This window comes from Aulostomus chinensis, chromosome 14 (assembly GCF_037954235.1).
Source record: "Aulostomus chinensis isolate RoL2024-O1b breed Wild chromosome 14, RoL_Achi_v1.0, whole genome shotgun sequence".
Lineage (NCBI taxonomy): Eukaryota > Metazoa > Chordata > Actinopteri > Syngnathiformes > Aulostomidae > Aulostomus > Aulostomus chinensis.
Window position 1 is genome coordinate 23,856,072 of NC_141333.1, and position 20,059 is coordinate 23,876,130.

Genomic DNA, 20,059 nt, shown 5'->3' on the forward strand with positions numbered 1-20,059 from the left:
TCTCAAAGGGGAAACTTGGACTCGTGACCTCAGGATTTCTATTCTGGCTTCAGCCCTGGTGAGAAGATAATTTATTTTCCTGTTATTGCAGTAGTTTAAGTACCATAAAGAGCAAAGAGGAGAATAATAGGAGAGATTTGGACTTTCCAGTCATTCTGTTGTGGTCAACAGTCAGAGGAAATCTAGAGCTATAAAGGTGATTCATTTTGTAGACCTGCGTTTTTAATTTTTCTCATAACAAGTCTATATTTTGCTGTTACAACTTTATATACATTTGTTATATACACACACACATAAACTAGGACTGTTTAAGAGCGGTGTGCCATGCACAAGTTATGGTGACTAACTTGTGACGGTTTCGTAACTGTATTCCTGCACAGCAACGTTGCATCTTTTAACATGAATAGGTGGAGGCAGAACATGGTGAGAACTCGCGGAATGTGTCCACCGCAGCAAACAAGAGCTGACTCCTGCCTTGATACATAGAAATCCAATACCTTTATTTTACATTCATACATCTATGACGTACAATTATTTTAATGCAGTTAAAAAAAGCCCAATCCAAAAACAAGTCCTGAAGATTTACAGTGATGAATTTGCATGTTCTCAGGTTGGTGACAAGCATTTAAAAATATATACACACACACACAAAAACACACTCACACACACACACACACTCACACAAAAACACACACACACACACAGGGATCTAGGACTAGCCGTGTCCTTGAGTTGTACCTTAATAGAGCCGCACTGAATAGAGAGAATTCAGTCAGCATAGAGAAAAGGCACATTGAATACACAGTGTATGTACAAACAAACAAAAACTCAACATGTACACAACTTTACTAGAGGATCTATGACAATGACAAAACTGTAAACCTTCACTTATGAAAAACAAATTAACAAAAACAAAAATCACTGATACAAATACATCTGAAGCAAAATATTTTCTTGGTCATAACAAAGCAGTACCTTGAAATGCATTTCAACACTTAGCTGAAGATCGGCTCTGCCAGCAGAGATCGATCCCACAGATATAATTACACAATGTCACAATATTTATCCAGTTGTCTACTTCATGATAACTGGTAATGTAAAGAATACCTCATGCATATCTTTATCAGACAGCATCTGATATGTTTTCGACAAAATCCAAATTTTTTTTTTTTAACCTTTCACATAAATATGGCAACTTGACATGGTGCAACATGTACGCACATCTACATAAAAATGTATAGACCATCTATACAGCCGCAAATCCCATTATCTTAAAATATATGTACCACCCGTCAAAGATTTCAATATTTTCAGAAAAGTAAGTTCTCTGATATAAAATACTGTATTTTCAAAAATCACAATTGTTTACATTCTATCTTTCAACAAAATAAAGCTTTATATACGTACCGTCAAAGCTTAGAAACACTTCCAACATACATATATTATATATTTATTATATCTATATAGAAACAATAAAGTGACTAAGAAGCCGGACGAGGCTCTATGTTCACATGTAGTGGAAACCCGTTTAGAATGGCGTACGCAGCCAATTTATTTGTCTAATGAACACAGTGTGGCACTAAAATTTTGGATGATTGTACAAGTTGGGGGGTTTTAAATGCCAAGGTCAAGATTACCTCTGTCAAAACGATTTCCTTCAACATGCCTTAGTCAAGTCAGTTGGCATGTCGGCGGTTGACATGCGGTACTGGATCTTTGTGTTGGTGATGGCGCCGTGCTTCTGTCGAAGATGCAGTCGTAGCTGACTCTTGTGGCGGAAGTGCAGGTTGCATTTCTCACACTGAAAGGGAAAGCGACACGATGTTATTTTCTTTTCATTTTGACCCTGTAGCCATGACTCAGGAGGTGTGATGTCATCAACCTACATGGTAGGGCTTCTCTCCCGTGTGTATGCGCAGGTGGCTCTTCAGCGTCTGCAGGTGACGGAAGCGCGTTCCACAGATCTCACAGGGATATGGCTTCTCACCGGTGTGGATCAGGACGTGAGCACGCAGATGAGCAACCTGCCAACACAAGAAACGCAACCGGCGTGAACAAAACAATACGGCTGATTAAAAAAAAAAAAGAGCAGAGAAGTTCCTTAAACATGCTGACGCGACAGTTTGATCAAGCTGTTCAGAGTTGTTATCCATTCTATAAAAGCCAAAACGCCATTAGGGATGTTCCCTACTGCAATTATGAGTACTTCTGTAAAGCTGAAAATAACTGTACCCTCCCATAATTACAGCTTAGCTCAGACGCCAGTATCAGCACTAATATTCCATGCACAAAGAAAACGTTCAATACAACCAGTTCAGATTGTTACCTGTACAAAACGAGCTCCGCACGTCTCACATTTGTATGGCTTCTCTCCTGAGTGAATGCGAGTGTGAGTCTTGAGGTTAGCTGGTCTGTTAAACTGAGCACCACAGATATTACAGCGATACGGCTTCTCTCCTGAAAGCAACATATCAAAGACAGGACTCGAGTTAAAAGGCGGACACGGGCGCTCCGTTCACCTCTCCTTCTTAAACCTGGTGTTCTGCGAGTACCTGTGTGGACAGTCTTGTGGCTGGCAAGGTTGCCCTTGTAGCGGAAAGCCGCCTGGCAGCGGTCACACTTGTATGGCTTGTCGCTGTGAACTTGGAGCATATGTTGTTTCAGCGCTTCATCTTCAGCAAACTTAGAGTCACATTCATTACAGAAGAATGTACCATTCTCTGTTCAGGAGACACCAAAATAAAAGTTAACCTCAGCTTTTCTTTTCTTTTCTTTTTTTTTTTACTTGTGTCTTGCGTCTGACATTTTACTCTCCTTTTCGTTTTAAGGACGGGTCTGAAACTCACCACAACTAGAGTTGGAGTACTCTGAGTGCAGCTCGGCCATGTCCTCTGCTAGACGGGACCTGGACGTGTTGGGACAGACGTCTGAGTGCTGAGGCGACTGGGAGCCGCAGGACGAGCAGTTGAGGCGGTTCAGGTAGTGTGGAGGATGACTGTCACCACTCCTCAGGGACCCCTCCAGCGTACTTCAGACAGAACATACGAGTCAGATGTCAAACAAATATTTCAATCCAAAGGTAAAGTTCCCAAATCAATCTCAGTTGAGGAGTAAATTAAAGACGGTAAATCTTAAATCTGCCTCAAGTTATCAAACATGAAAGGATTGATGAAATACGATTTCTGAGGCAAACATGAGAATATAAAAATACACCATTAAAAAAAAAAGCCCTGTCCATGCATTCCACGTTTAATACGGAGCATAAAGAAAAGATCCACGTCCGACGTGGCTGTTCCACTCTCACCTGTTAATGATGTTGTTGAGACGACTGGTCTGCGGCACGGCGAGGTCCTCGCTGTGATCGCTGCTCTTGCTTGTGGCTTGTGGGTCGAGGTTCTCCGAGTCGCTGGGGTGGAGGTAGGATTGCAGCCCGAGGCGCTGAGGCGAACACAGCCCAGGGTCCCTCAGCCCCACCTCGTCTTCCTTAGCACTCTGATTCAACACAATGAACTTGTACTTCTTCCAGTTGCGAGCTTTAGGGTCCTGCGTCCCTGCCAGGGCTTGGACTCCGGCGGACTGGGACAGGCTGGCGTTTTTGCTGCTGCTTGACTCAGTTGGGGAGTTGGGCTGGCAGTCTGATTTGAGGGGGCTCTGCGGGCTGCTCATGAGGCTCTTGCGTCCAGCAGAGGAGATCCCCAGTGGGTAGTGATGATGGATCAGGTCTTCCTCGCCCTGAGGAGCGTGCTCTTTGACCGAGTCCTTCGGATGCTCCAGGGTCAACACGGGAAACACACGCTTCCTTGTACCGAGAGCAACAGACTGGCTGACCCCTTCGTGGCTCTCCTTCCTCATCTCATCGTCTCTCCCTGTCTCCCTGGAAGCGAAGTTGGTAGAGTGAATAATGCTGGAGGAACTAGTGCCAAGGGCTCGGGTGTAATCTGCCCTGTTGGCACTGTCGTGTGGAGAACAATGCTTGTGGTGGATCCCACTCCTTGAGAGGTCAGCAAAAGTGTTTTTGGCATCCGTCAGCTTGCAGAGAGGGAAAGGGAATCCTGGCATAGGAAACTGCCCGTAGAGATGGTAGTTGCTGGGGCTGCTGACTCCGTTGAACATGTTCGAGCCGTAAGGCCTGCCATCCCTGAACGGAGCGATGCGGCTGTGCAAACTGTCAACAACATCATGGGGCCGGTAAGCGTGGACATCCTGAGATAACACTAAGGGGCTGACCAGAAACTCATCTCGGGGCAGTTTGGCAGTCGGGTCACTGTGGAGAGAAAGACGAGGTAAAACACAAGCAGCCACTGATGAAGGACTCGCTGGTTTGCACTAAAAGTGTTTGGTATCAACCTGGATTTGATGAATCTGTGGCAGGTGTCCACAACGTGGTCCATCTGCAGGTAGATGGCTGTGTTCATGATGGCCATGATCAGACTCTCCTTTAGTGTGAGACGGGACGTGTACATAAACTCCAGCAGAATGGCGAAACCCTCTGGATCCACCTTTGGGTCCAGACTGATGGCGTTAAGGTTGCACTTGTGGGAGTCGGTAAAGATGGTGTAAAACAGCCCACTGGGGTCACGAAGCACAAACACAAACATCAGACGAGTCATCGACAAACCGCAGCGCAAATTACATACAAAGACCTTCACGAACACACACCTGCAAGCCATGAGGACAGTCTTGTGTGCACGAAACTGCTGCCTGTTCACCAAGATAGTGACGTCTGTGAGGATGTCTCGGCTACGCAGCCGGTTCAGGTTAAGCAGAACATCACTTGCATGGCGTGTGAATTGGATGCAGCTGTCGGCTGCGCAAGCCATTTTGTCAAGTTCTGCAAAGAGAGAGACAAAAACACCGATTATTTCATCAGGAGGGTTCCTTGGTCGGGTTAAAGTTCTGATATGCCACCGATCACTCCTGTGTTTTGAGATTTAAGTACTACAGTAATGCAATATTACCAGGAGGGCAAGGAGACAGGTGCAGCCCTTCTGCCAGAAGGTGGCGCCATTTATTAAACAAAAAAGCAGTCTAGACATTTAAATTTCACCTAAGCAGTGAGTCCCCCCCCCCCTCCCCCACACACACACACACGTTCCCTCTGACTGAGCCACCGGTTGACAGCTTCATATAACAAATTACCTCTGTTTATTTAGGAAAAATCAAACCTCCAGAGCCTTTTTATGGACTGGAGCAAACAAAAGTACGTTACAATTCGGTCGCAACACTCCAATTTGAATAATCTTTCCCGTTAGAGACTCGGTTGGGTTTTCCCAGATGACAATCGAGCATAACTCGAATAACTGAGGTGAAGTGAGCAGCAGCGCTCAGAAACTCCCTCCGTGTCCTGGTGCAGCGGAGAAAGTTGCTGCAGCACAACGACGTCGAGCCACAGCAACGATAATCACGACAAATAATAAACATCTGACTTATTACCCACAACTGGTTTAAACATGCAGGTTATTTTTGCTTCATCTTTTTTTTTTTCTTCTTTTTTTGGTCAACTTTTCCTGTCCCCGTCATCATAACAAAGCGCTTCTTTTGGCGCCAATAGGTCGTGCATTTGCGGAGCGGTTAATTTCATTGTCTTTTAATAGAATCATCTCAAGATAGATTTGTCCTTATAACGCGGCTTTGAGTCAAAGTCAAGACTGAAGCGTGTAACTGGACACGTCCAAAAATAGAGCGAGCAGCCCCACACACTCGTGGAAGGTGGGAATATTGATCAAGTCACAATTTAAACTAAACCGACTCATAGCTTCTTCTTCTTCTTCTTCTTTTTAGGAGAAATAAAATGATACATTAAATGTGTTACAACCTAGGAAGACAGCCGGTCTGTTGTTTTGTTTTGGTGATTCGTTTAAAATGACAGCACGAGTGTTTATGAGGCTAAAGGTCTCTTGATTGGATTCCTATGTTTTTGAACACGATTTCTAAGTGTTCCTCAGCATCAACACTGTCAGAGACACGTGTCGGCCCGGGGCAGGGGGAGAGCGACCCCCGGCAGCTCATCCTGCAGCTCACACACACACACACACACACACACACACACACACACACACACACTGGAAACACAACTTTAAGAGCGACGACGCGTCTTCATGCTTCAACCGCGGAAACACACTCTCTCTTTCTCTCACACACGCCCATCAACACTAATATTTCCGCTAGAATGTTACGGTAACAGGAGGGTTTGTTCTGCGCGGCCGTTCGCGCTCTATTGGAGCAAATTGCCGTCGCAGCGACAACAAAATACAAATATCCTGAAGCGGAGGCTGCCACGCTGCCAGCAAACTTCATGTGACAGCCGCCACATTATGTGTTGACACTTGAACGCAGCTTTGTTTTTGCGAGCGAGGCTGACACTATGATCCACCACGGAGCCCGGGCTCCCTGGGTGGCGTCTGCACCGCTAAAATAATCCCAATTTTCTCCTCCGGTGTGGTTGTCTAACACGGACACTATTACAGCGGTACAAGCAGAGTCTGAGCGGGCTGGCGAGCGACAGCGGCGGGAAGCAGCTGCCTGCCAGCCCGCTGTCAGCAGCGCAGCGGCGCCCAGGCAGAGGAGCTGTCACCGGCTGTCACTGCTCCAGAGTTTCGACCCGACACCGCTCCAACTACCCGCCGACACGCTCACACAGCCCGGCTTCACAACAACCTCACCCGGCACACATGGACAAACATGAGCAACACACAGCAGATAACAACTTGGCGCCAAATTAGAGGAAAGAAGGAATTTAAAAAATCACCTGGTAGCGCTTTCCTAGAAACTTCTTGCATCACCACTTCTAAGAACCCCAGTTCTAAGAATCAGACGAGCTCAATTCTCGGAATTTGAGCCCGAGACCGTACCACTTTCTCCAGGCAGGGGAGAGGCGTGGATGTCACTCGTGGCAAAAACAACTTACTCTCACAGCGGATATTTTAACACTTTTTACGAACTGTGGTTTGAATACCTGATGAAACATAAATCCGATGGCTAAAAAGGTGTGAAATATGGTATTTTATCGTAAAATAGCGAAGAAAACTGTTTCTGAGTAATCCGAACACCCCTGCTTTTGGTTGCGTCCACAGTCACAGGACGTCGGAGTGGGCAACGTCACCAGCTCCTTAAACCCAACCCCCGATGTTCTGAGAACTGATTCATATTCCATGACCTGAGCCGAGTGTCGTCTCGGTGCCTCGGGTCTCCTGTAACACACAGACGTTCCACGTACAGCAGCACACAGACTGACACCTCACCTGGTCCCTCGCGGACAGGACAGGTCCATGTCTCATCCTCAGCTCTTGTTTTTTTTCCCTCTGGGTGTGTGTGTGTGTGTGTGTGTGTTTATTTCTTGAGTTTTTTTTTAAAAAATTTTTTTAAAAACAAACTCCTTTTTTTTTTTTTTTAATTTGTAGCCGTATATCCTGCAGGTACGCTGACTTCAGTATTGGAGAACGCTGCGAACCATCACCCGGGGGTTTGTAGCCCAAAAAAAGAAAAGAAAAGATGAAAAAAGGAACGATTAATAGGTTTATATTCGCAGTGTGTGTGTGTGTGTTTGTGTGTGTGTGTCTCGGCGATCAGTCCTGCGTGTCTCGTGTGGATGCGGGTGCTAAGCGGGTTGGTTTTTCACTTCTTCTCCACGCGTGGTTGAGCTCACCTGCTTATAACCGCTCCATCCTGCCGCCCGAGTAGCTGCGATCATAATTGGCGACGTTTGATGAAACAGACACGTAATCAGGTGCGATTTCTATCACTATTAATCGAAAGCTTCGTGAACTTCACGGTAACAGACAACTTGTTGCTTGACAGTGAGCGCCAGGTGAGGATTCAAGAGCAGGAGGCTGTTGTAGAATAAATGTTCCAACCGTGTTTGTTTGTAATGTATCTGTCGGGTTTTTCGCTACAGTTTTCGATGCATTTATAACCCAGTTTGCAGGCTGCTGCATCCTCCCCCTGACTTCTCCTTTTGATTGCTGGCTTTCCTTTGAAAATGTTTTGCTCATTGATATGCAACTTGAAACATTTCCTGAAAATTAACTGGAAAGCATTACTGTGATTTCTTTCCCTCCCATTTCATCTAAGGTATCTCTGTTGTGTCACCTCTCAGAAGTGACCAGAATAAACAGTCTTTTTTTTTTTTTTTAAATATACGTCTAAGTTTACTGGTATTGTGTTTTAAGTTGTGCTCATTTAGTTTGACGCCAGGCTTTTTATGAAACGAGTTTAACTGTAGTTTGTTTTCCACAAGTGTGGAGATGAAGAATCACATATCTGTTACTCATTACAAGGAGGCTCGCATGTTGTGTGTGTGCGTGTGTGTGTGTGTGTGTGTGTGTCAGCACCTGAAGTGTGTATTGATGTCACAAAAATAGGTGTGAGTGTTCAGTGTCACCGACTCACCTTGGAAACTTTGTTTGTGGTGATTCCAAACCACGGATTGCCCGTCTTTTCTCATCCCGTTCACTCCTTGGCACAGGAGGAGCATTTGCTGGGCTGAGAAGAAATATTTATAAGAGGATACATTAAGACATCATACATCTGCTTTCACAATAAATCACTTCTTATAATATAAGGAATGAACACACAGAATATCTAGTCAGGTTCAAATGCCCCTGCGTCAGTTGATATTTGAGCACCAGTGCAGAAAGCTTCATTTTTAGAATTCCTCATATTCAGACATGCAGCTTTCTCTTATAGATTAGCCTTTGTTGTTGTTGTTGTTGTTGTTTTAAATGCGTTGCCCACCATCTTCATCTCTGAAATTCTCTATATTTTATGAAGCAAAATCCAGTAAATTTCTCATCATCACATAAAATACACTCTGAGTTTTCGGAGCGCTGAGAGATTCCGTGCATTTTAATTTGACAGTAAAAAAACAACTGTCATCACACAATAACCACTACTTAATGTTTCACTGACATGTGCAACATCGTTAAATGAATCCAAACGAACTGGAAGCAGCAACTCCCCCCCCCCCCTCAAAAAAAAAAATCTTTTAACCCTTTGTCTGATGACACACTCCTCTATAATGCAACTGACATCTCCCCATGGATGCCCGAGCATCCGCCCATCTGAATCCGGCATCCCACTAAAAACACTCCAGGTGTAAACAAATCATTGGGGGGGGGGGGTCTCTAAAATAATTAACACACACACACACACACACACACACTTGTACAGCGATCTCCGATTCAGCACTGCCAAATAAAGACTATGTTGAGCTGCAAACAAAGAGCAGCGTCAACTTTATTTCAATCCACTTGGGGGATGTTTAAGGCGCTCCGGCGTGGTTATGCATAATGCACGGCCATAAACCATCCAGGAGTTAGGAGAGCGATGTGTAATTTACCAAGGCCTCATGCTGCGCCCAGCTATAGAAGGATGAGATAATTACTGCAAATCCTTGGCAAACTTTTACTCAACCGTTTCCTAGCAAAAAATAAATGACCCACTTACGGAGGACGGAAACAGAAAGCAGGGTAACAGATCAATACCCTCCTTTCTGAACTGTTAAAAAAAAAAGGACTGGCATGGCACGCTGTCACTTTATGAACGGTTATTGGACGATAAGTGGTGACGTGCGTGTTGTTCATAAACAACTGCAGGTTGTGACACCCGGCCAGTAACAGCTGCTCCACGTGAAAAAGAATCTCGTCCACTTTTGACACAGTGTGAAACATCTCTAAGCCATATTATTCCCCACCCTCGGTGCATGATAGGTCATTGAATAGAAATGCCCACTGACAAAAGCCCGAGGCCCGGAGGTTGCCTCACTTCTTTTTTTCATAAACTGCACACTTTTGTCTCGTTTCACAGCAAATTTCTGCCAACTTCAGTGTTCATTGTCAGCAAAGATGTGAGTGTGGAGTTTTGTTCTGAGAGGCATGATGCAACCGAGCTGTAACACCAAACAGATAATGCTGTTAGCTACAGAGGTCTTTTTAGTTCCTTTCTTTAAAAGAATTTCTTTTTTATATTGTTAAGTTTCACTTTTTTTTCTTTTTTTTTTAAACTCCGTGCATGCCATTTTGTCCACAACAAAGTGGCCTTTTGTTCATCAAACGGCTGTCAATAAAAAAAAAAAAGAAAAAAGATTTGTTCTTCAAGTCGTTCTGGATTAATTCAGACATTTACCTTGATTGTTTATTTTAGCAGATCATTAAAAACACATGATGTGCATAATTTATAATGTCAGTTGTATAAAATAAGGTAATGATGCGGGGGAAAATTCTCTGATGCCACTTCAAAAGATGTGTACAGGTAAAGATGAGTGCACTTTACTTGGAAGCGCGCCTCTTACACTTTAATTAAGAGACAAACAAGCAAATTCAATTCTAACATGGAATCGTGTCTGTTTGCAGCGCTGCTCGACAAGGTTAAACTCATACACAAAGAAATATTAACCAGAAGTACAAAGCACTAGAGATGGAGAGCTCACACTTATCTAGAAGGAGCTCTAGGATTATATTTACTGTTCATAGAATTGTAAGTACGATCAGTGTGACAATGAAGTTTATTCAAAGGGCTCTTTTCTTCCATGAGTGCGTTCAAGAAGCGTCTATTTTGGAGCACTGACAAGTTAAATTTCTTAATAACAAGAGCCTGAGGACATAAAAGCTCAGTCAAAATGGTTTTTATTCTGCTTTATCAGTCACTCACAAACTTCGGACAAAGTTTCCACTGTGTGATAACCTTGAGTTCACCAGCAAGGTTACAGACGGAGCGGATGCATGTTAGTGGACTAGAATTCCAATTTAGTTAAATTAAAGCTTCTAGAATCAGGACTTTCTCAAGGCTGACTGAGAGGAACCAGGAATGCAGCCTGCAGATTTCAACTTGATGGAATTTTCCATGCATACCAGAAACAGTTCCTTGCCAGTGTGCCATCTGCTGGATGATGGGTCACTTACTTCCATAACACATGAGGCCATACATAGCAAGCATGCGGTGATAGCAGCCACCCTCTAAAATCTCCAGTACTGGAGTGTTCGCCTCTTTTTGTTCCTTTCACATGCAGGAGTTCCATGAGCACATGAGGATAAATTGCTACATTTGGGACAGTTTCTGCACACAGCAGTTTCATGGCTGTGTTATGTGTCTCTACACGTATTCAGTTCACGCCTCTGACAGACGTGGGCACCGTCAGTGCCGAGATGAGAGCTCTCGTGCCGGGATTGAAACGGTAAACAAGCGGGTCTTATTTCTCAGCACCACCCTCAGTAATGATCCAATAAGAATCATCTGTTTGAATCAACCCACTTTCCTGAATGGCTGTCACAACACATGTGAGTGTCAAACTGGATCTTGATGTGCTCCGTGTGTGTTGAGAGAAATTTATGGCTTCCTCCTCACATCGTAGCATTTTATGTATTAGCACAACTACTGGAAAAAATAAAAGCGGTGTCATTGTGAATATACATCTGTACTGTTGTGCCTGGGATGGAAAAACACATCCTAACTGAAGCATCTCTATGGATGTGATGCTGATAATATTCCCAGTAACCAGTGACATCACCCGTGCCTAACCCTCCAAAACACCTGCAGCAGTTACACACCAACACCGGGTGTTGCCACTAATTGCATGACAACTAGTTAGCAAATTAGTTAAAATAGGATCTTTAAAGGTGCGACACGTAGGCTACAAATATAAGGTGCTGTGTGTGTTTGAGCTGAGAAAAATCATAAGCAATTAAGGAATTAATTCCGCAAAGCGTGATGGGATACAAAGACTTCCATGCACTGTGTTGTAGAGATATCTTCTGAAGCCAACGTGTCCCGCATTTGTCCAACATAGTAATACTACTGTCTTTATCTCAAGAGTGAGTCAAAATACCTTCAACTCTGTAAGCAGAGGTAGTATTGCTCAAAGCCAAATTTATGTCCATCCATCCATCCATCGTCGTCTTCCGCTTATTCCTACCTTAAAGGTCGCGGGGGGTGGAGCCTATCCCAGCATCCACGGGCGAGAGGCAGGGTTCACCCTGGACAGGTCACCAGTCCATCTCAGGACCAACACATAGAGACAGACAACCATTCACACTCACAGTCACACCTACGGTCAATTTAGAGCATCAATCAGCCTCGTCCCCTCTTGATGTCTTTGGACTGTGGAGGAAGCTGGAGTACCAGAGAGAACCCAGCAGGAACAGGGAGAACATGGAGACTCACACAGAAAGATCCCGAGCAGGGACTCAAACCTGGAACCTTCTTGCTGTGAGGCCACAGTGCTGACCACTGCACCACCGTGCAGCGCCAAATTTATGTAGTTAAAAAAAACAAGCCCACTGAGCACATCGGGTCGATCTAAAACAGCTCTTCAGCGCAGTCAGTGACAACGTAGCGTGTACCCTCACCTTCTTCTAAGGTCTTGTAAAAACAAGTTAGCCAAGCAAGCTACGACATGCTAACCCAACACGTGGAAGTTAGAAGATAGCAGTGATCTTAACTGGATCTTTCAGTTTCAGCAGTTCGGTCGAATTTTGGTTGTTCTTTTCTCGCTGCTTAGATGACGGCAAAGTTAGACCAGGAGGATCAACTAAATTCTGGCCCTACTGGTTGGAAGTGTGGGGTATGAATGAATTTGAGAATCGAGACTGAACCACACTGACTACGTGCCAGCGTCTTCCATTAGGGGTGTGGCTGGTTAGCTTGTGCTGCCGACCTGTCCGTCATTTTAAATTCCTGGGGGGCCTCGTAGTCAAAAAGAAGGTTGAGAAGAAAAATAGACTTGCCTCGAAACGAGAGAGGCTTCACATGGTGACGTGTGTGTTCCGCATGATGGAAGCAAAACTTTTTTTTTTTTTTAAATTAAATGCGTAAAACAAAATAATTTTACCAAACGGGAGCAATTTTGACACCAGTCCATGTCCAATATTCTCAAGACATGAGTGCGTTTAGCAAGCCTTTAATGAAAAATGTGTCCATACTCGTGAACTCAAATTTTTAACGGAGGCGTGGAAACAGGTGTCATTTTAAGGGTTTTGATGAGGTTCATCTATATTTTTAATATCTTTTTTTAAAGACTGTAGAGTTTATTAGTCTTATCTCATGTCTTAATAGAGCACATGCATATTTATACTAGTATTAGTATGACAGTTTTGGATAAGAATGTTCTATAGTTAGCAACATAATTGATACCAATATGTCATGGTTAGGTGAAACTGATTTGGTAGATTTATTCTACACTTGGCTAAAAGTAATTGATACATTTCCTTTACGGTTAGCTGACAAAAAAAATCTTTTATAGTTTGTGTAAAGTGAATTGATTAACACCGTTTGGTTGGCTATAAGTTAGAGATTTGTGAATTTTATGGTTAGCTAAAAGTAATTGATCCATTTCTGGTGCGGTTAGATCAAGGTAACAGACACAAATCTTTTATACTTCACTTAAAAATGATTGATGAATGTATAGTTAGCTAAAAGTAATGGATTTACTATTGAAAACAGGAGTTAAATTCCTAAAAGTGGTGGACAAATGGTTGACATTCTGCCACTTTAGAGACATGGACAACTCAGCACAGACGGACAACACTGACAATCTCATCGTGAGACCAAAGCGCTTCTCACACGTTTTGCAGAGATATTTATAAATGCCTTCGTTATCTCCATACATCTCATCTTTCAAAACCAGCTGAAAGCACTTTGGACCGCAACTAAGGGTATTCTTGAAGGGTTGCTTGACTTCCTCTGCTTGGAATACAGACAAAAAATGGTTGGAAACCACAGCAACGCAATGCAGGTTTGTAGGTGAGACGGTTCAGGTTGAATAAGTGCGTTCACGTCAAGCTACCTTGGAAATTGTTCTGCCATTTGATGACTAAACATAACAATGAATTCATCTTCTCAAGAACCAGATTCCAGTGGTTCATAGCACTTTATTTGGCACCGAAATGCGTACCGTATAAACAGCTTTGTGCAGAAAAAATGCAAAGTGCACAGCATGAATTCCAGCTTTGTCATTTGCGCGGTTAAGACAATGCAGGTGTCATTTCTGGTGTATTTCCATTGTTGGAATCTTCCATTGTGAACAAGTTTATGGTACCATGAAAGATGATGGCCAAACACTGCTAAACCAGTTTGGATTCATTGTTTTGGATTGCCCACACGCTAAAATGAAATGCAGATTCTGTCACGTAGAGATAAAACAAAGAATAATATTGCAACAGAATCATTTTCACAATATCAGCATGTGTGATGTGTTTGTACAGTTCGTAGGAAGTGCAGCCAGCCAGTGTTTTGTTAGTCAGTCAACTCTTTTCTGTCTGTGCCTTTCTCTCATGCCTGAACTCCCTCCAACAGGCTGTGGCACAGTTTTACTTTTAACTGCTGCTGTATATTCAATTCTCTCATTTTTGCATGACTCCAACTGCCAGGTCAGAGAAGCTTGCCTGCATCTGATGCAAACGTCTGATTCTGGTTTGGTTGAACAGGAACTGCACACACCGAGGCCGCAGTTCAACAGGAAAAACACACGAAGCAGCAACAGTTCATTAGTGCTGCTGCTGTCAATCACAACCTGTTTCTGCAGTATAAGAGAAAAACAATAATAAGCATATAGAAATATCTTGTAAAATCTTCCCCCGCAGAAGCACGATCAGCCGAGCCCACTGCACTGCTGCCATAACACAGAATCGGTTCCAAACACGCCAAAAGAGAGGCTCCAGGTGATCCTCCCTTATTTCGTTTCATGGGAGAAACCTGGTGTTCGTCCTGAGGATATTTCATTGTCAGGAAGGTTGGAACGATCAACTCATCTGCATCCCATGTTCACAGACTTCATTAGTATATAGGTGTATTTTCAAGTCCGCTTTTTTGGATCCCTCCAGCCAAAGTATTAAATGGATTTAAATCCAACATGGGATTGGCAAGGATGAAAGCAATCCCAACCAAGCCCCAGAAGTCAACTGGTTTATATCCCCTCCAGAAAAAAAAAAGAAGAATCAATAGGAGATAATTCTATGTTTTTGTTTTTTTTTATATAAATTTTTCAAACATCGCTGAAGAAATTTCAAAAAATGAGAAATCCTTAAAACAACAAATTCATTTTCATTTTTAAAGACATGTTTGGACTCTAATTCACAATAATTTCACCCACTGTCTGAAGAAACTTGGCAATATTTGGTCTGTTTTTTTGTAGTGTTTCTTATTCACATGAATCTAATGTTTTGTTGTTGTTTCTGACATCCTTATTTCAGTTCATAAAAACATTAGTCAAATAGAGTTATTCCCCTCTGGATTCCGGGAAAGACCCCCCACTGTTTACATTTGCTATAAACAAATCAGCATCATGCATAATTAATCTTATTGCAAGACTGAAATGACCACATTTTTGATCACAGTCTTTTTTTTTTAAAATTATTATCGGTATATCATAACTGCTATGCACCAGGAAATGGCAGGTGGAAGCGTTGATGCAAGAGAGCACGAGTGACAGGTCCTGTGCTACTTGATATCTGATGAAACACTTTGCACGCATCAGACCACAGAGCCTTTGTTTGTTCACGGAGCCGACTGAACTGAATGAAAATTAATTGAGTGCATGGATCTAAAGGTATTCACTTAGCTTGCATGATGCTCGACATCTTTTCTGCAGATGTGGCAACTTCTTGAAGGTCTGTAGTGACATTAAAATCAAGAGTTAAAGGTTCTGATCCTCTTGGCTGAAGGTAAATGTCTATTTTACATGCGTTCGTATGGTGGAGATAAACTGCTGAGGACATTATTGAATGCATTCACTACCCTCATTTGCTTATCAGATGTCAGTTGCATTACACCGCATGTTCTTTCAAGTTACTTTGCATACTTTTAATGTCGACACTGAGCTTTAGAAGTGGAGAGATGCAGCTGATTCCATATGGAAATGTAGAGACGTGTAACTCGTGTCACTCCAGGAGTCAGCGAGCAAGTGTTTTTTTGGCCTTTGGATGCGTCGCTTCTCCAGAAGAATGTCTCCTGCTGGCATTTATTAAAAATGACTCTGCTCCAGTCTCTATTTTAACATAACTACGATTGTGACATCCACTTGTCTTGACTGTCAGTAAATTCCAGATTTCTTGTTCAGTGTGGAAATAAGCTGAAGTAAAATGGAGACGAAGTATTCCTGACAAAGTCTATTATCAGTAACAAACCTGTGATATCTGAAGATTTGTTTTGATTGAATTTTGATTTCTTTTTCCCTTTTTTGTGGGAGTTGAAATAAGTGAAATATAAGGCAACCACTGTCATAAAGAAATCTATGTCTAATACCTTGAATAAAAATTAATAATAAAGCCTCCTCTTGTTCAGTGTTTAGGGAGGTGAGCCACGTGTGCAACAATTTTATCCTTCACATTCTTTTCATCTTAACTTTAGCAGATATTGAGAGAGAAGAGAAAGAAGTCTCACCTTTTTTCTGCTGGAAGGAGTGAGGCATGCTGGGATCTGTAGTGGGAGTTGTGCAGCGGTTCTGAATCTTGAATTCAAAGCTGTGACCCCAGTTCAGGAAGTGAGGGGCCTCTGCAGCGTTTTCCAGAGTCTTTAGAGTGGAACCAGACACTGAGATCAATCCACCTCTGTACCTGTGAGATGGTGAGCTCCAGAGCACAGCAAAAACACAACCTGCTTCACCGTTTTCACCAGATGATCCGGAATGCGGAGTGTGGCTGGTGCCTGAGCCTCTCCTAAGTGGCAGCTTAAGCTGGAGGGATGAAGCTGTCTTCAGTGTGTCGCAGTGGCGGCGCAGCTCTGGTGAAGCCTCTGTCTGTTGTTGTTCGGCAGGATGGGAATGCTTCTGGAAAGGCGGCACGGCAGTCGGGCTGAAGTGAGTCAAGTCGACTGAGCACGCTTCATGTTAGTGAAACGGTCCACAGGGCATCTCTGGCTCTCTGAGCTGATAGGCCGCCTGCACTCTAGTGTTCATTGATTGTAGCGCTCAGTCGCTCCACTTTTCCATGAATGCTAAAACCGTGGGGCAGGCTCAGTTTTGGAGGAAAAAGGAGATTAAACCGCCTGTAGAATAATCCCAGTTTTCCTATGTACAATTCATTTGAATGAAGAGTCTCAAATCCCATTAAACCAGAGGAACACAAACCAGAGACTAGCCGTGCCTTTAACATGGAGGAACTCTTGGAGATCCGACCATCTGCCAGAGCAGAGTTTTTCATATACGCCGATGACACATTGTTTTATAAACAGAGCTTTTATACAACAAACATTTCAGTGTCCTAGAGCATTAATCTACCTAAGCTTATCTCAATCCATGGAACTAGATATTGCTCTTTATAACTTGTCTAGCGGAGGGGGTGTTATTACATCACACCAGCTGTCACTTCAACCTGGTGCAGCCAATCGGAAGGTCACTAATGTGGCTGGACAGAAAATTTGGGAGGGCAATCCTAAAAACAGTAAGGTAGCATTTAAAAAAAAAAAAAGCCAATATTTTCCCCCTTTTTTTCAAATAAATATTGAAGATGTCAAATAGGTGAAGTTGCCTGTAATTATCTCACCTTCCGGCTGCAGAGCAATAAAGCACTTCGAATGTGTTCCTCACATGAAGCAGGATGCTGTGAATGCTGTGCATCAGAGTGTAATCGTTCTTGACACCTGATGTTAAACGCAGATTAAATGAATACACATGCCGTCTGTGCAGATAAGCTCACCTCAGCGGGTAAGAACTCCCAAAGCTCTCGCTATTAACAGCGTTACACAGCTTTACAGCGTCAGCATCAGGCGCCGCGTTGCTTATAAGTGCTGTCATCATTACAGCAAAATAAGAGATGAATGCATCAGAATATGAAATGAGAGAAAATTGAGTGATATATGGGCGTTTGACAGATCCGTCCCTGTACAGTATGTTCATCGCAGCCATGGGATAATCCATTGGATGAGTGGACTAATATTCAGCCAATCCTGCTAAAGCCAAATTAGTCCAACACATTTCCATCATATTTCAGAATAAAGCAGTCCTAGCAATCTGAGCTCTCGGGATACTGACGGCAAATGACCGGTGAGCCCTCAGATCCCTGTGATCCAGGGATAAACTTCTCATGAAGCAGCTTAAACCTCTGAACTGACACACAAATGAAAGCCAACAACAGGTCACACTGCCTCAGAGGAAAACTTTGATTACTATATTGTCCTCTTGCTGTCGCCGGCGGCTGCAGCGAGGCAGAGAAGACCTGGCCATTGCTAAAGAGGAGTAGCAACAAAGACCGATGGAGCGTGAGCGGTTGACCCCCCCCCCCCCCCCCCCCCACACACACACACACACACACTCTGAAAGGCTTATAAGAGGATGGCTTGTAGAGCAGTGTATGAGTGACCTTAATCATCAGGGGGATATTTGGGGTTTATTCGGCAGCAAATGCAAATTGTGCGGTCATCACTGTGTTCGACTGGCAGGCATAAAAAATGAGAGGGGGGCAAGATCGGTTTGCAAAGTGTAATCCATATCATCCCGTTACAGAAGCTGCGCTGCCGCTGGCCCCAGGCCAAACAGCGCCAAACACATTTTGATGTTGATAATGATGTTGGATTATGCTGTCATCTGATGTAATTTCAGCCTGCATCAAATTAACAAAGGAGGGATCAACCAAATTCTTTAAAAGGAACGAGTTTGTGTTGCAACCTTCTAGATGCAAACTTGATTTGATTTCATGTGTTTTTTTAATTTTTTATTTTAACACAAGTCATATTTCTGACTTGGCCTCTCCCTTGGAAATGTTAGATCAACGGTTCGCAGTATCCTCTCTCTACAGCACGCCTCGCAGTAATTCATCTCAGCAGGGCTGACTTCACACTGTCTGTCTGACTGTCTGACTGAATGTAACACCTATTCTCATTTCCACGAATATCATGAGCCGTTTAATTAAAATGTAGCCCTCAGAATGGGTCGGGATGATTCTCCGTCTGTTCTACGGCAAGAAAACTCTTATATCCCATTGCAGAGAAGACGATATTTATCTATTTATTAATTTATTTTCTAAAAATGTGGAAGCAGTCTGGCGTGACGACAGTTGACGGAGCTGAGGGATTGTTGTGGTCACGTACAGCACCAAGAAGAATGTGGGTGGTTCCTGGACCAATAATGCAAATACTACTTCTGGTACTTTTTCCAGCACAGCCTGGTGTGTGTGTGTGTGTGTGTGTGTGTGTGTGTGTGTGTGTGTGTGTGTGTGTGTCTGTAAACCCCAAATTGCACCACTAAAACTGTGAAGTGTCAGTAATTTTGCTCTCAAATCTTTTTTTTTTTTCTGTTTGATTGCTCGTTAAAGATACAAACGTAACTGCATATTGATTGAACTTGAAGTGTTTTTATGGATTTGTAACCTGCAATACACGACCTGCAGTAATTCTTCGCTGCAGTTTCCTAGAGGAGCTCCAGTCTGTTTGAGTACACACTAACCTTTCTAAGGCAGTAGATTGCAGTCAATTATCACATCAACAAAGAAGCTAAGATTCATGCTTCCTTGTCATTTTCACTTCCCCGCTATCCCGTAGATCTGTAATCTAACTCCACTACTAGTCTTTGTTGTGCCCTCATGGAACTCGCAGGTACCTGTGGCTGCTGCTATCAGTTCTAATAAAGGTCAGAAGTGCCTAATCTGGTGCTTTGCATTAGCTGGCATTTATAGAGTGAAGAGAAAATATACTTCTGGGAGAAATACTCGCTTCCAATAACAGATAATGATGACTTTGCCTGGAACGTTCTGTGATTGTGTTTCTTCAGCAAACACAGCATTAAAACTGGGTATAGAAAGTGTGATCTTCAGAGTCAGGAGTAAAAATCTGTCGAAGGTATTGCAGCGTGTCTGTTAGCACAATGATGATATATTAAAAGATATCTACAAGGACAAATACTCAAAGAGAGAAAGATCTGGGTTTTCAAAGGGCAAGTGCTGTATGTTTTGGTTATTCTATTTTAGTATCACACAAAACAGCCACACACACAGTTGCAGGATCACATAAAAGCTATTCACAGGATAACGCTGAATTATTGAACACACAATCATACTGAATTATTGTGTGACTCTTCTTACAATACTCATATTGTGGGCAACTCCTTGAAGTTGAAAGGTCAGTTATAGCGATTGTT

At 43.2% G+C, this 20,059-nt stretch overlaps 1 protein-coding gene across 4 annotated transcripts; it reads right to left on the reverse strand.

The window, feature by feature from the left end:
* Window positions 1-494: 494 nt before the first annotated feature.
* On the reverse strand, window positions 495-17,079 carry bcl6aa (BCL6A transcription repressor a). Of its 4 annotated transcripts, none has more exons than XM_086224818.1 (10): window positions 16,372-17,079; window positions 8,389-8,481; window positions 4,660-4,831; window positions 4,348-4,569; window positions 3,305-4,264; window positions 2,847-3,028; window positions 2,553-2,642; window positions 2,327-2,457; window positions 1,887-2,024; window positions 495-1,801 (listed from the first exon to the last, which is right to left on the reverse strand). In XM_086224818.1, exons 1-10 carry the CDS (start codon window positions 16,397-16,399, stop codon window positions 1,658-1,660), a joined length of 2,160 nt encoding a protein of 719 aa, XP_086080944.1. In that variant the 5' UTR covers window positions 16,400-17,079; the 3' UTR covers window positions 495-1,657. The 4 variants fall into 4 exon arrangements, with proteins under 4 accessions (XP_086080944.1, XP_086080942.1, XP_086080943.1 ...); XM_086224816.1 differs by having other exon boundaries at window positions 2,553-2,720; XM_086224817.1 differs by lacking the exon at window positions 16,372-17,079 and adding an exon at window positions 11,909-12,920 and having other exon boundaries at window positions 2,553-2,720.
* Between the last annotated feature and the right edge of the window lie 2,980 nt (window positions 17,080-20,059).

What these genes read in the sequence shown, in the direction of transcription:
- bcl6aa (XM_086224816.1), bottom strand. Translation starts at nt 16,399, where the DNA reads ATGCCTCACTCCTTCCAGCAGAAAAAAG. An exon ending in CTCCTTCCAGCAGAAAAAAG is followed by an intron (nt 8,482 to 16,371) that starts GTGAGACTTCTT and finishes ATTTCTTCTCAG; the next exon opens with CCCAGCAAATGCTCCTCCTG. An exon ending in ACTGTCCTCATGGCTTGCAG is followed by an intron (nt 4,570 to 4,659) that starts GTGTGTGTTCGT and finishes TCGTGACCCCAG; the next exon opens with TGGGCTGTTTTACACCATCT.